The sequence below is a fragment of the Rhea americana genome, unplaced genomic scaffold (genome assembly GCF_003343005.1).
Source record: "Rhea americana isolate MKP2758 unplaced genomic scaffold, rheAme1 scaffold_514, whole genome shotgun sequence".
Classification (NCBI taxonomy): Eukaryota; Metazoa; Chordata; class Aves; order Rheiformes; family Rheidae; genus Rhea; species Rhea americana.
This window is the reverse complement of record NW_028186662.1, coordinates 60,315-72,751: the sequence shown is the minus strand read 5'-3', so window position 1 is coordinate 72,751 and position 12,437 is coordinate 60,315. Positions and strand designations below refer to the sequence as shown.

The 12,437-nt window shown below is 57.0% G+C and overlaps 1 protein-coding gene across 8 annotated transcripts; it reads right to left on the bottom strand.

Annotated features, from left to right (window-relative positions):
- Positions 1 to 2,154: 2,154 nt before the first annotated feature.
- On the bottom strand, positions 2,155 to 12,429 carry ZNF335 (zinc finger protein 335). 8 transcript variants are annotated; one of them, XM_085318019.1, is made up of 27 exons: positions 12,199 to 12,429; positions 11,539 to 11,812; positions 10,987 to 11,064; positions 10,313 to 10,642; positions 10,014 to 10,148; positions 9,777 to 9,935; positions 9,402 to 9,684; positions 9,118 to 9,295; positions 8,917 to 9,029; positions 8,696 to 8,714; positions 8,380 to 8,496; positions 8,214 to 8,290; positions 7,933 to 8,093; positions 7,554 to 7,783; positions 7,364 to 7,472; positions 7,190 to 7,284; positions 6,756 to 7,039; positions 6,507 to 6,642; positions 6,044 to 6,433; positions 5,805 to 5,947; positions 5,296 to 5,435; positions 4,689 to 4,792; positions 4,475 to 4,552; positions 4,177 to 4,260; positions 3,934 to 3,999; positions 3,642 to 3,723; positions 2,155 to 3,007 (listed from the first exon to the last, which is right to left on the bottom strand). In XM_085318019.1, exons 1-27 carry the CDS (start codon positions 12,397 to 12,399, stop codon positions 2,889 to 2,891), a joined length of 4,185 nt encoding a protein of 1,394 aa, XP_085174145.1. In that variant the 5' UTR covers positions 12,400 to 12,429; the 3' UTR covers positions 2,155 to 2,888. The 8 variants fall into 8 exon arrangements, with proteins under 8 accessions (XP_085174145.1, XP_085174151.1, XP_085174149.1 ...); XM_085318025.1 differs by having other exon boundaries at positions 7,364 to 7,436; XM_085318023.1 differs by having other exon boundaries at positions 7,590 to 7,783.
- Between the last annotated feature and the right edge of the window lie 8 nt (positions 12,430 to 12,437).

The window sequence follows — 12,437 nt, the reverse complement described above, 5'->3', positions numbered from 1 at the left end:
CTCCGCCGAGCAGACGCTCGGGGAAGCAGGAGCCGGAAACGTCCTGGGCCTGCGCCCGGCCCGGCGCGGGGTGCGAGGGCCCCGCGGCGCTGGGCCCCCGCCGGCGCCCGCCCCCCTGCTCGCTATCGCCCGCGTCCCGCACGCCGCGGCCTCCCCTGCCCCCCGCTCCGGGCAGAGCTGGGGCGGTGCCGGGCCAGGAAACGGTTAACGCTCCCTCCCCGGCCATGGGGCAAGAGGGGGCGAAGCTGCAGCCTGGCAGGAGGCCGCAGCCGGAGTCCCGTTGCAGGGGAGGGGGCAAAGGGGCCGGGACCGGACGGGGATGGCGACGGCCGGGACTGGGCAGCGGAGCCCCCGCACGGCCTCGGCGCGGCGGCTGCGGCGCACGGCTGCGCCCGGGAGCGCCCCACGGAGCCGCCCCGCTCAGACCGGGATTATCCCGCAGGTTGTATCCGTAATTAAATACCAACTAATAACGCTCTCAGGATATTAAATATGTAACAAACCCGCTTAGCTCTGTCTGGGGTCGGGAAGGGGAAGGTCACGGGGGCTAACGAGCCCGGCAGCATCCCCAGGCACAACGCAGGCCTCCGGTGACGCCCGTGGGTGCAGACACGTGGGGGGCMGCAGCAGGGCCGTGCCGAGACACTCAGGCGCCCGTGGGCTCTTCAGGCCAGTGCCAGGCAGCAGGGGCCGGGATGCCCCTGTCAGCTTCCCGCCCGGCCTGGCCCCGCTGCGCCCCACGGCCAGAGCCCTGCCGGCACCCAGTGCCCGGTGCGCGCGGTGGCAGCACGCCGCTCCCGTCTGCCCCATCCCAGCTCCGCCTGGAGCCCATCCCGGCCGCTCCAACCTCCTCCCCCCGCTCCTAGACCCGTCCCCACCTCGGGCTGGTCCCGTGCTCTCCGGCAGCCCCAGCGCGGAAGCCGCGGGGCGGCCCCGAATGCCTGCGCCGCGCGTCCGGGAGGGGATGGCCAGGCCGCACGGCCGGGGCCGGCCCTCGCCGCCACCGCCCGCCCGCGGCCCCGCGCCTGCACAGCTGTGCCCTAACCTTGTCCCCGCAGGACTCCACCGGCCCTAATCAGCACCACGCGCAGCCGCACCGCCGGATCCGCTTTATTAGATAATGGGGCCGTAATCTAGGAAAGCGCCTACGGATTGCTGCAGCGCTAACCCTGCGCAGCACAGCTGGACAGGGCCAGCGCCGCAGCCAGGGCTAAGCACAGGCACAGCTGGCCACGGACTGAGCCACGGCTGCACACGGCCAGGCGCGACCCCCACCGCCGGGCTGAGGCCGTTCACCCCGAGGTGCGGGACCGCCCCGCGGGCACYGAGCCCCCTCCCGCTGGGCGAGGAGGTCGGGGGTCCAGAGCGCTCCGGCCCAGGTGCCTGGGAAGGGGCCGTGGTGCAGCATGGCTGCTGCCCGCAGCCCCAGCCAGGCCAAGGCAGGGGACAAGGACGGTGCTCCCCAGGAACCCTGCTCTGCCGCCCAGTCAGCAGGCCCCAGGGCTCCCAGCACAAGCCCCAGCGCCACACCCGCCAACACAAGAGCTGGACTGAGCGCCTGGTTCCGAGCACAGTAATCACACCAGGTCAGGCTGGCAGCGAAGACGGGCGCTGAGCTCAGGCCCTGCAGAAGCTCTTGCCGAAGTTGGGTGCTTCTAAGCCCTTTTCCCCCCTCTGCAGATAATCAGTTTAATGCAAATGCATAGAACTAAAACTCTGAGATTAGCTGTTATAATCACATGTAAATACTTTCAGACAATCCGCTCAGGGAGGGGCAGCATGTGTAGTTTGGGACAGTTACATGGGATTTAGGCTGTTTACCGCTCGATTAATTTCACGACTACAGCCCCAAAATCACCATTCTACCAGATGCACAGCTCACTTCCCCAAGAGTCAAGGTCACTCCAGCAGAGAGAAGGTGACAGAACAGGGCTGCTGCATCTGCCAGCAACGACCTATTCCTTTCTCCCTTTTGGCCCCAGTTAATAGTATYTGGGACCCCTTTACCCCAGCACTCAACGGAACATACAACAGTAGAGCAGTAGCAAAAGTGTTTTTACCCTTCTCTGCCGGCCTGGGTACTCACAAGGATGCTGGTGTAAGATCACAGATCYTCCAGGCAGGGGTAGCAGCCACCACCCTTTTCCACACATGCAGGTTTCAATCCCTTTTTATTAATAAGCATATTCAAAGCTTGAGAATGTCAGAATCGACCCCTCCCATAACCACCTACACACCAACTCTCTGCAGCAGAGTCCATCCCTCTTCAGAAGAAAAATAGAACATCTTCCATCTCTGCCTCTTCCTATTTTGAGTTCCTCCAGTCCAAAGCCCCACTGATGCCTGCCTGCAGGCTGGAAAAGCCAAGGGAAGGAAGGCTGCCTTCACGCCAGGACCACACACCCCACAACTGAGGAGTAGGGAACACGACTGAGGCTGCTGAACATGTCCCACATATCACACCGTATCACATGGCTGTGCTCGGCCCCATGGCTCTCACCCAGGATCCTCGTGTGCCAGGTAGATGCTGGTTCGAGTTTGGCCCACACAGACATGATTCAGGAAAAGGGATTTCAGACCACCAAGTGCAACAGGTACAGAGACTGGCCGCATCAGAGCGCTGCCATCACTCAGCCTGCCTCACGGCCTTGGCTGGTGAGCAGTTCCTGCTCAAGAGACAGCYGCCCGTGCCAGAGGAGGATGCACAGGACCCCTCGCTGCGCAGGCAAAGCAGCRGCATGCCCCCACCGGTGGGTACTCAGGCACGTCCCTTGTAGCCCCAAAGCAATAAGGCAACTGCTGGCTGTGGAGGCTTCTGCACGGTGCAGCTGCCTTGATGCAGCAAGGATGACCCAGAACGTCAACGTCAGCCAGGCCTGTCCCCGCTGCTAATCTGCCAGGGTGATAACATCGTAGTGGATCCCCTGCTGCAGTTGCTGGATCTGCTCGGCCGTCGCCTCTGCGGAGAACATGCCCTGCGCCTGGGCCATCGCAGCATCAGCCACTGCTGCAGAGGAGGGGAGGGGTGGTCAGTACTTCCTTGCTCCTGTGTCTGAGGGCAGAGGAAAGCAGATTGCTTCCCAGGGCCCCTCTCCATGCTCGCTGCCTGCTTTCAGGTGAATGGGCACATGGTACCAAAGACATCATGCTTCAGGAAGGGCTCTAGGGCCACAGTGGGAAAAGGACCTCTGATTAACCCTGCAAATACACATCAAGCTGTTTCCACCCTGGGTAAGCCAAGCCTCTCAGTGCAACTACCTGCCTCTAGAACAGGGGAATACGTACTGTTCCRGAACCGACACTTCTGGAGATCAGCACAGTTCCCCTGACAGAGACCATGGCTGGTCCTTTCCCAGAATTACAGGACATGGGCACCAAGACAGCAACCTAGCCTTCCCTACCCTATCCCTGCTCAGCCAAGGGTCACTGCAAGCCAGCCAGCACACAGCTGCCTTGACAGACCCCACTAGCTACAGTAAATGAGCAGCTCTGCAAGTGGAGTTGGACCGAGTGCATGATGGCATCTCAGCAGCTGATAGGAGGCATCACAATCTCCCATGCAGGACTGGCAACTTGAGAACAGAAGGGAGATCAGACTGTCAGAGCCAAGTCACCGATTAGCCCTGTAGCCCTGGCCCTACCTGTGACTGCCGAGTGTGCAGCTGCTTCCAGTTGTGCCTGAGTGACAAGCTGCTGCTCAGGTGAGACAGGCATGTACTGGATCTGCAGTAAGAGAAAACAAAAGCAGGATAGTCTGGTACCGGCAGGGTCCCTCTTGGAGTGCTGCTCTGGCCACAGCTGCTGCAGTGAGTCTCTAACCCACCTGCAGTTCCATCTCACAACCCTTCCTCTCTAGCTCTGCACACAGAGCTCACTCCCCTACAGCCCTACCTACAGCATCACCAGCTTCAGCAACCACACCTGTCCCTTTACCTGTGGCTCCTGGAGGAACTGGCTGCCCTGTTCATACTGAATGTGGGTGATTTGGCCATCCTGCACCTGAAGACAAGAGCTGAAGTAAGACTGTGTTAGGGCTAGCGGTGTTCCCTGCCTCCTGAACAAAGCTGTGACTTAAACAGAGCAATCTGTAGGGAACATAAGGAGGCCTTGCCAGGCACACGGCACCCTCGTGGGCCCCAWCCATTGGGCAAAGGGAGCAGCCAGTCTGACGCTTACCTGGATGTGATGTCCCTCTGGGACAACAACATACTCATGCGGAAGCAAGTGCTGTACGCCATCCTGGGCAATGATGTACTGTACCTGTAAATACAGGGATTCAGACCAAAAAGACACGACACCACTGCCCTCCTCAAACCACAAGAGAGCTGTTTCTTGTCCRGCTTCTGTGCCTTTTTCCCATTCCACCTCTCTCCACTGCTCCCAAGTCTCCCTGCTGTCCCGCCCCCAGCTCTGCAGTATCTTCTGGTCCCCCAAGTCATGGGACAGGTCTCATGTGCGCAGCCCTCTCCCTCACCTGGTTGTCAGATGTCACTAAGTGCTGTACTGTCTGTCCGTCGGCAGTTGTGATCTCCTGGATGTACGTAGCCTCCTCCTGCAGGGCAGCAAGAGGCCAGCACTGTCAGCGTCAGCTATGACTGACTGTAAGCCCTCTGAGATGAAGGACCAGCACGGCACCATGCAGAAAGGCAGCAAAGGGTGGGAGGACATGACTGACTAGCGTGACTCACCTGGCTCGTGATGCTCTGCTCCTGAGCAACGATGATGTGTTCCTGTCCCAGAGCCTGCTGCAGCCGCTCGGGAGCGAGCACTGCCTGGCCAGACTGCAGAGCCGCTGGAATGTGGAGAAAGCCAGTGCAAACACCGCCAGAGCTGCCAGCCAGCCCCACCCCCAGGAGTGGCCCTTGCCAGATGTCCACCCCACTGAGGAGCACAGGACATTCTCTTAACTCTGCTCACAGAGGGCAAGAAGCTACAACTCTCCCAAGATGAAGGAACTAGAGGGCACTGTGGGTAAAACCCAAGATTGACATCAAACAGCATGAATTCCACTTCCTATTTCAACCACAAGCTGCTCACAGCACTGCTGCTCCCTGAATGCACTAAGCTATTAAGGACCTGCTTGGAAAAAACACCTCACCTGTTGTTCTGCACACAGAATCTTAATAGCAGTCACTGCACTCACTGGGTCCTGCTGCCACCACCAATCCTAACTTTCTCCTGGCCCAGATCTGTCTCAAACCTGCTCAGCTCATGAGCTAGGTGAATCAACACTGTGGGCTCTGACCACAGGAAAGCTGGAAATACACTGCTGGTTAGGGTGGGCACACATCTTACTCTGCAGGGTGGCGAGCGTGTCCTCATCGCTGTTCAGTATGATGGTCTGCTGGGCAGGAGCTGCAGGTGTCCCAGGCCTCTTCCCCTCCGAGCTGTGCAAACGCTGCATGTGGAACTTGAGGTGCCCATTACGGTTGAACCTTCAGGAAGAATGAAAGTGAGCTGGACTTTCCCACGGGTAGACATGGCCTCTGTGCTGCCTGCAAAGAACCAGGCCACGAGTACTGCAAGCATATCCTAGGACACAGCCATCTCCAGGCCCTGAAATGTTGTTCCAGCCAGCTCCTAAGTACCAAATCTCCCTGTGCAGAAACTCCTTGGAGACTAAGCTGGGACTACTTAAAGCAGGAACTGTTCTTTAAAGGCAGAGCCCCTTATAATAGGGGACTGCTCCTRAAAGTAGGGTCTGGGCAGTCAGCTCTTTGCTAATACCCTATCGCCTCTTGACCTCTTACAGAGCTCTGGAGCGTCTCCAGAAGCAGCAACAACCTAGAGCAGACTTCACTCACCTCTGCCCACAGATCTGGCAGGAAAAGGGCTTCTCGTTGGTGTGTGTTAGCATATGCCTGCGCAGATCCTTTTTGTTCTTGGAGGCAAAGCTGCAGTGGGTACACTTGTGCGGCCGAAGGTTGGCATGCTGAACCATGTGACTCTGGGGACAGAAGGGTAAAGCAAAGTCAGAAAGTCACTCTGCCAAATTCATCCAAACCTCTTATTCCCAGGACTRCTATGTACCACGGAAACCTACCCGAACCTCTGGCCAGAGGGCTGCAGTGAATGGACAGTCAGGACACTTGAAGGTGCTGGGCCCAATGTGGGCTCTCTTGTGACTCTCCATTTCTGCTCTCCCTGTAAACATGGCTGTGCAAATCTTGCATGAAAACTTTTTGGCTGTGGAAATCTTGCATGAGAGCTTCTTGGCTGTGGAAACCTTGCACGAGAGCTTCTTGGCCATGCCTTGGAGTGCAGGCCACTTGACCTTTGGGGATGAGATTTCCTGCCCTTCAGAGGTTGGGGACAAAGATGAGTCCTTTTGGAGCTGCCGGGTGACACACTGCACCAAAGGCCACTTGATGCTGGCGGGCTGTGCCTCCTGGCCCTCCGCTGGCGAGGGAAAGGCAGTGTCCCCACTGAGGGGCTAAGAGAGAAAAACCCAGTCATGCCTGCTCACACTGATGCCAGGAAATGGAGAAAAATACCCGTCTCCTTACCTCGATGTGATGGAACTGATTCCCTGGGACACTGGATGACATGATATAGTGATTGTTATGGTCTTTCAGAGCTTCAGTCATCACAGCTTCACTCACCACAACTGCGTGAGAGGTCTCTGCAGGGCTTTCCTCCTCACTGTAGGCAGAAGACAGGGTCAGAGGGGATTTGTCTCATACCATTCCCACTAAAGGCCCCCTCATTTGATGTCAGAGGTGCCTCAGTCTCCCCACTACTCCCACAGGGCTAACCTGTATAGCGTGCCTGGAGCCTGGACCTCCTCACTAATGGGTGTGATGATGCTGTACTCTGTTGTCCCACCAAAGGGGATAGTGATCTGCTGCAGCTCTGAGCCACCCAAGGTCGCCTCCTCATAAGCCTCCTGCACCAATGTCTCTCCAGGCTCTGCCATGTGTAGTGTCACCACCTTCTGCTGCTGATGCTCAATGGGATCCACCTCTGCCCCCTCCTCCTGTGTCTGTGACTCATCTGGGGCCTCCACTTCTCCTGAGTCACCTGGCTTCACCACTGCCACCTGTATTGGGGAGAGCAGCAGGTCAGCTGGAGGAATGCAAGGCTCTGCAGCATTCCTCTAGCAAAACAGGGCTAGGCACTGTGAAGAGGGGCTGGTAAGCCTCTCCCTGCCACCCCACCATAGGCATGGCCCTCCTTCAGCCCCCCTTACCTGAAGAGAGCCTGTGGCCAGCTCTCGCTGAGTGCTCATGTTCAGCAGGAGATCCAGCGCAGTCTGTGTGGCTAGTTCTGCAGATCCAGCCACACCTGTCAGGGTTGGAAAGAGGAGGTTAGACAGTGCTTACTGACATTCTCCTCATCCCCTCCACCTTCCCTTGAAGGTCACCTTGTTCATAAATGATGGTGGCCCCTCCCAGGGAATCCTGGGAAAGGATGGGGGGCTCTGCTTCTGGGAGTGCCTGGACCGCGTGGTAGGACACAGGGCCAAGAGGTACCTGTGTGAGAGAAAGAACTGAGAGCACAGCCAGGGCAGATGAAGAGCAAGGAGGAGCTGAGGCACGGGTGATGGCACTCACTGGGGTGCCAGGCTCTGGCTCAGCGCTGGCCTGCACCTGGCTATGCTGCTGCTTCAGCTCCTCAATCTGCTGCAGGGTGAAGAAGGGGCGGCGGCGGCAGGGTGGCTCTTCGGGATGCCGCTGTGCCCACTCCTCAAAGCAGTCAGCGTGCCGGCATTGCACGTGCAGGCGCAAGTTCTTCTTGTGCTTTGTGGTGAAGTGACAGAACTCACAAGCAAATGGCTTCCCTCCTGCAGAACATATGAGGCAGGAGTCAGGCAGGGGTCTCCAAGGATGGCAGAGAGAGCAGACTTACTCTCACCCATGTCCTGGAGAAGCAAGAGATCTAGAAGGGTACAGACATGTCGTGGACTGGGGCCGAGCAGGCACCTTCTCTCACCCGTGTGCTTGACAGCCATGTGTGAGACCAAGAAGTCCTCGCGGAAGGTGGAGTACTTGCAGAAGCTGCACTTGTAGGGCTTGTCATTCATGTGTGACAGCTGGTGGTTCAGCAGGATCTTCTTGTCCTCGCAGACGTACTCACAGAACTCACACTTGAACCTGCCAGGACAAGACCATCTGTCGCAGAGGCAACAGGGACCTTCTGCCTTCTCCCTGTAAGAGGGAGCCTGGGACGCTGGCTCTATCAGGACATGCTGCAGACTGTCATCTGGCTCTTACCTGCGGTTAGCAATGGCCTGGATGTGTGTCAGCAAGTGCATTTTGAAGGTGTAGCGCTTCTTAAAGGACTTCCCACACTGCAGGAAAACAAAGCAAAGCAACACTCACCTCCTGTCCAGCCCCACTTGTTACCAACCCCTGTTCAGCCTAGTTCCCATCCTCTCACCTTGTCACACATGTGCGGCTTCTCTGTGCTATGTGTTTTCATGTGCTGAGTAAGTCTCTTCTGCATGGGGTAGATACGATTGCATACAGGGCATGGGAAGGAGTTCAGCTTTGGGGGCTGAAGGAAGAACACAAAGATGAGCTCATCTGGGAGAGGATTAATAGCCCTCTTACCATCCCCATCACAAGCCTGGGATGCCTTTTCTTTGTTGATTCAAAAACCTCTGCCATCAATTAGGCACCAAGAAATTGTGAAAGCATGCCTCTCCACAGAGTAACATTGCTGAGCTTCAAGCCATCAAGGTAGTCAGACTCACCGGATCAGCTCTCTTTTTCCTGAAAAAGGATAGAAAATCCCTGTCAACCAAACCCCAAATCTGAGCTCCCTTGTATCTCAGACACCAAAACTGCCCATTTCAGAGAGAACCAGAGATCAGGCGCAGAGGCAGCCATAGTTGCATTCCCAGGGCAGGGGGAAGAATATTGGCGCTGTCAAGCCAGGCTTCAAGACAGTCTTTGGGTCTCCCACTTTACTTACCTGTCCCGACTGTGTACTGTGGAGTGTCGGATGACATCCTTCTTGTACACACTGGTGTAATTACACTCTTCACACTTGTACGGCTTGCTGCCCACATGGTTGAACATGTGTTCCTGCAAGCAGCAGAGAGTGAGCCATGAGACCTGGGGCTATCAGGCACCCTCAGTGGGATAGCCTGGGAACAGGATAGGCAGCAATCACCTTGAGGGAGGACCAGCGGCGGGAACGGTAGCTGCACTGAAGACACTTGAAGAGCTGTGGGTCGTTGGCCTCATGTGAGTTGACGTGGAAGCGCAGATCATCATGTGTGAGAAAACGTGATCCACAGATCCGACACAGATATGGCCTCATCAAGGGCTTGGGTGACTTATAGTAGTACCTGCAGAAGCAGAACTGGGGCTCAGAGCTATGGTGGCAAAGAGGGGCTGGACCGGCCCTGGTCACAGGCCAGACGGCCCAGCAACGGCTTAACACACACCCCTCACCTGCGCCCCATGTACTTGCGGTATTTCTTGCCCAGGAAGCGGCGAGAGGGTCGTCCTCGCCTCCTGGGGATGACATCTGCCTCCTCAGGGCCGGTGTTGGAGGAAGGATCCTTATTCTCAGAGTCAGACTGGCTAATGCTGGGCTCTGCCAGGCTCTCGCTGGTTCCGTTCTCCAGTCCAGAGGAACTAGCTGCTTCCGAGTTCTGTAGGTCACAGCTCTGTGTGCTTTGGGATGTCACTAAGGGCTCCACCTCCCCTCCTGTTTGATAGCAACACAGCACAACTGCATTTGACATCCTTGCTGTGGGTTCCTGGGAGCCTGCGTTTTGCTCCCCCTCTAACTCAGTAAGTGGCTGCTGCCTCTCGGTTCTTTACCTTCAGGCAGGTCTGGAGGCATGTCTTCCAGACGAGGAAACTTGCGGGGTCTCCCTGGGCGTCGCCGTGGCCTCTCCTCACTGGATGTGGGGACAGTGCGGCTGTATTTGGGCTGTCGTCCACGAGGCTCATCCTCAGCTGGGTTATAGTCACTGTCCTCTGGAGGCAAATGCACCAAAGCATTAGAGATAAGGGAAAAGCTTAGGCTACATCAGATGTAGGCAGAATGAATCCTACCTTCAGGGTCATCAATAGCACCAGCATCCATGATATCATCATCTTCCTCTTCCTCTGCGACCTCCTCCTCTGCAGTCTTTGGAGCAGGACCCCCTTTCCGTGGACGTCCCTTCTTCAAAGCCAAAGCTGAAGCTACTACCACGGAACACAGAATGAAAACTCTTTACCAGACTGCACTACAGAGCAGGTTTCTATGCTCTTACTCTTCCTCTTACTTTTTTCCACAGAGAGAGCAGTGAGCCCATCTGCACTAARCTAAAATTTTCTGCAGTCCTTACTGCTGGCAGCACCCCATATACCTGGCTGGAAGTGCCGCTCTTTCATGTGGTTGATTAGAGTTTTTTTGGAGACGCTCTTGTACTGACACATCTTGCACTTGAACTGCTGCACCACCACCACCTCCATCATCTCTTCCAGGGTCTCCATGTCTGGCTGATCCAGTTCCTCCCCACCATCTGCCTCTCGGGCCTGATCTGGCTGTGTGGACAGCTCCAGTACTTCAGACTGCTCAGAGGGGTCTGAAGGGCCCGGTTGGTCAAGGCAGGTGGATGTTGGTCCATCAGCAACAGCTTCTATCGCCAAGCTATTGGCCAGAGCAGAAGTGGCCACCTGGGACACCATGGGGGCACCTGAAACACCAAAAGTAGCTCAGCCAAGGAGCACAACCTCATCTGCATACAAGCCATATGTATATCTTGAATACAGGGCTGAACACTAGCTCAGTAACCACGAGTTCCCAACAGTCAGCACAACCATGGTGACTCTGGTACACAGGCTGGGCTGATGCAGCTGGGATATCCTCTCCAGGCTCCACTCTTGTCCTTTATCCTGCTGGGGGGAGGGAGAGGGAGCTGGGTGCTTCTCCGCTATGCTTTCTTACAAATCAACACAGTGGATTTTGCTTGGAGGCACAGTATGGAAACAGGAAAAGGCTTAGAGGCAGAGAAACCTGCTACTGGAGGTGCATCCTTACCATCATCAGGTCCTTGTAAAATGAGGTACTGAGTAGTCTCTGCACCACCATCCTCAGCACTTGTCACAGCGATGCAGCCTGAGGAGGAGAAAGAAAGCAAAAGAATGATAACTGCCAAATATYGGGGGTGTATAGTCAACAGGGCAAGTCTTGCTCTCAAGTTCAGGCGTAAGTGGGAAGAGGTTAGAAAAGGTTCAGCTCTAGGGATTTAGCCTGCTCTGAACTGCTGCCACCTTGGCTGAAGGAACACTGAGGCAGAGGGAGAGCAGTCCAGCAACCCCTCGCAACAACCAGTAGCTCCATGCAAACCCCTCAGCAGAGAGGGGGAGGCAGAAATCTGAGGCAGAAAAATCCTCACTGAATACATATGTACGCAAATATAAATTTTYGCCCCATCTCTAACCAAAGGTGTTTTTCCAAGGTCTGGCATAGCAGCAGCTTCCCTCCCATGCCCTGCTGCACATCACACCAAAGCATCTGGAGCATGCAGAGCTCCAGGCGAGCAGCAGACAGATCTGCCAGGAACACAAGCAGCTGGGAGAGTACACTCACTCTGGATGATGTCAGGCCCAATCGTGGACTCAATGATTTTGTCTATAGCAGAACCTAGGTCTGAGGAAGTGGATGCAGTTGAGTCTGAAACCATTGTGGCTCCGTCTGTAATGACACTGGAGTGAACCAAGACCTGCGGTGACTCTGACACCATGATGGATTGGCTCACTGTGGAGACACTGGAGACCAGGGTGGACTGGGCAATGGAGGAAGAATCTGGCAGGTAAATCCGGGGAATTGCATCTGTGCTGGAGCTGCTCTCAGACACCTCTTCCTAAGTGGGAAAGAGACCAGAGGAGCTCAGCTAAGAAGCCTTTGCTAGGCCAGCCCCTTGGGGGAGCCAGTGTCTGCAAAGACCACCAATATTTTATTTTGCAGAATCTCAAGGAAAGGTATCAGAGTGGTTTATTTAGCTACTGCCAAGACCCCAGACCTCCAGTGCTGCTCGCGCTGCCCTCCCCAGACAGGCAAGCACACACCTAACAGGGAGCGTAACAGCCTTCCAAGGCTGCCGAGCAGCATAGCTGGCTCCCGAGCRTCCCCCTGCCCAGGCCGTGCCAGGAGCACGCCGAGAAACCAAAAGCTGCGGGTGCGAGGAGCCAGAGCCGCGGYGCCGCTCCCTCCCCCCGACCGCCCGCCGTCCTCCGCGCCGCTTCCTACCGAGGAGGCGCCGCTGCGGTCCGAGCTCTGCCCCACGCCGGAGTCGTCGGCCGCCGCGCGGGGGCCGGGCGCCGAGGCGGCGTCGCTGCTGTCCGCGGACACGGCCTCCGACGTCCCCAGGCCGAGGCCGCTCTCGGAGGGCTCCTCGCGCCGCGCGGGCCGCGCCGCGTCGCTGCTGCTCTCCACCTCATTCTCCTCCATGCCCGACTCGCCCGCCGCCGCCTAGGCGCGACCTGCGG

Bases quoted from the DNA above. Each gene is read 5' to 3' on its own strand.
- ZNF335 (XM_085318019.1), bottom strand. From the start codon at position 12,399: ATGGAGGAGAATGAGGTGGAGAGCAGCAGCGACGCGGCGCGGCCCGCG. The intron at 10,643-10,986 runs GTAAGGATGCAC...TTGGTGTTTCAG, and splicing joins TTTACAAGGACCTGATGATG to GTGCCCCCATGGTGTCCCAG. The intron at 9,296-9,401 runs GTGAGGGGTGTG...CTGCTTCTGCAG, and splicing joins CGCAAGTACATGGGGCGCAG to GTACTACTATAAGTCACCCA.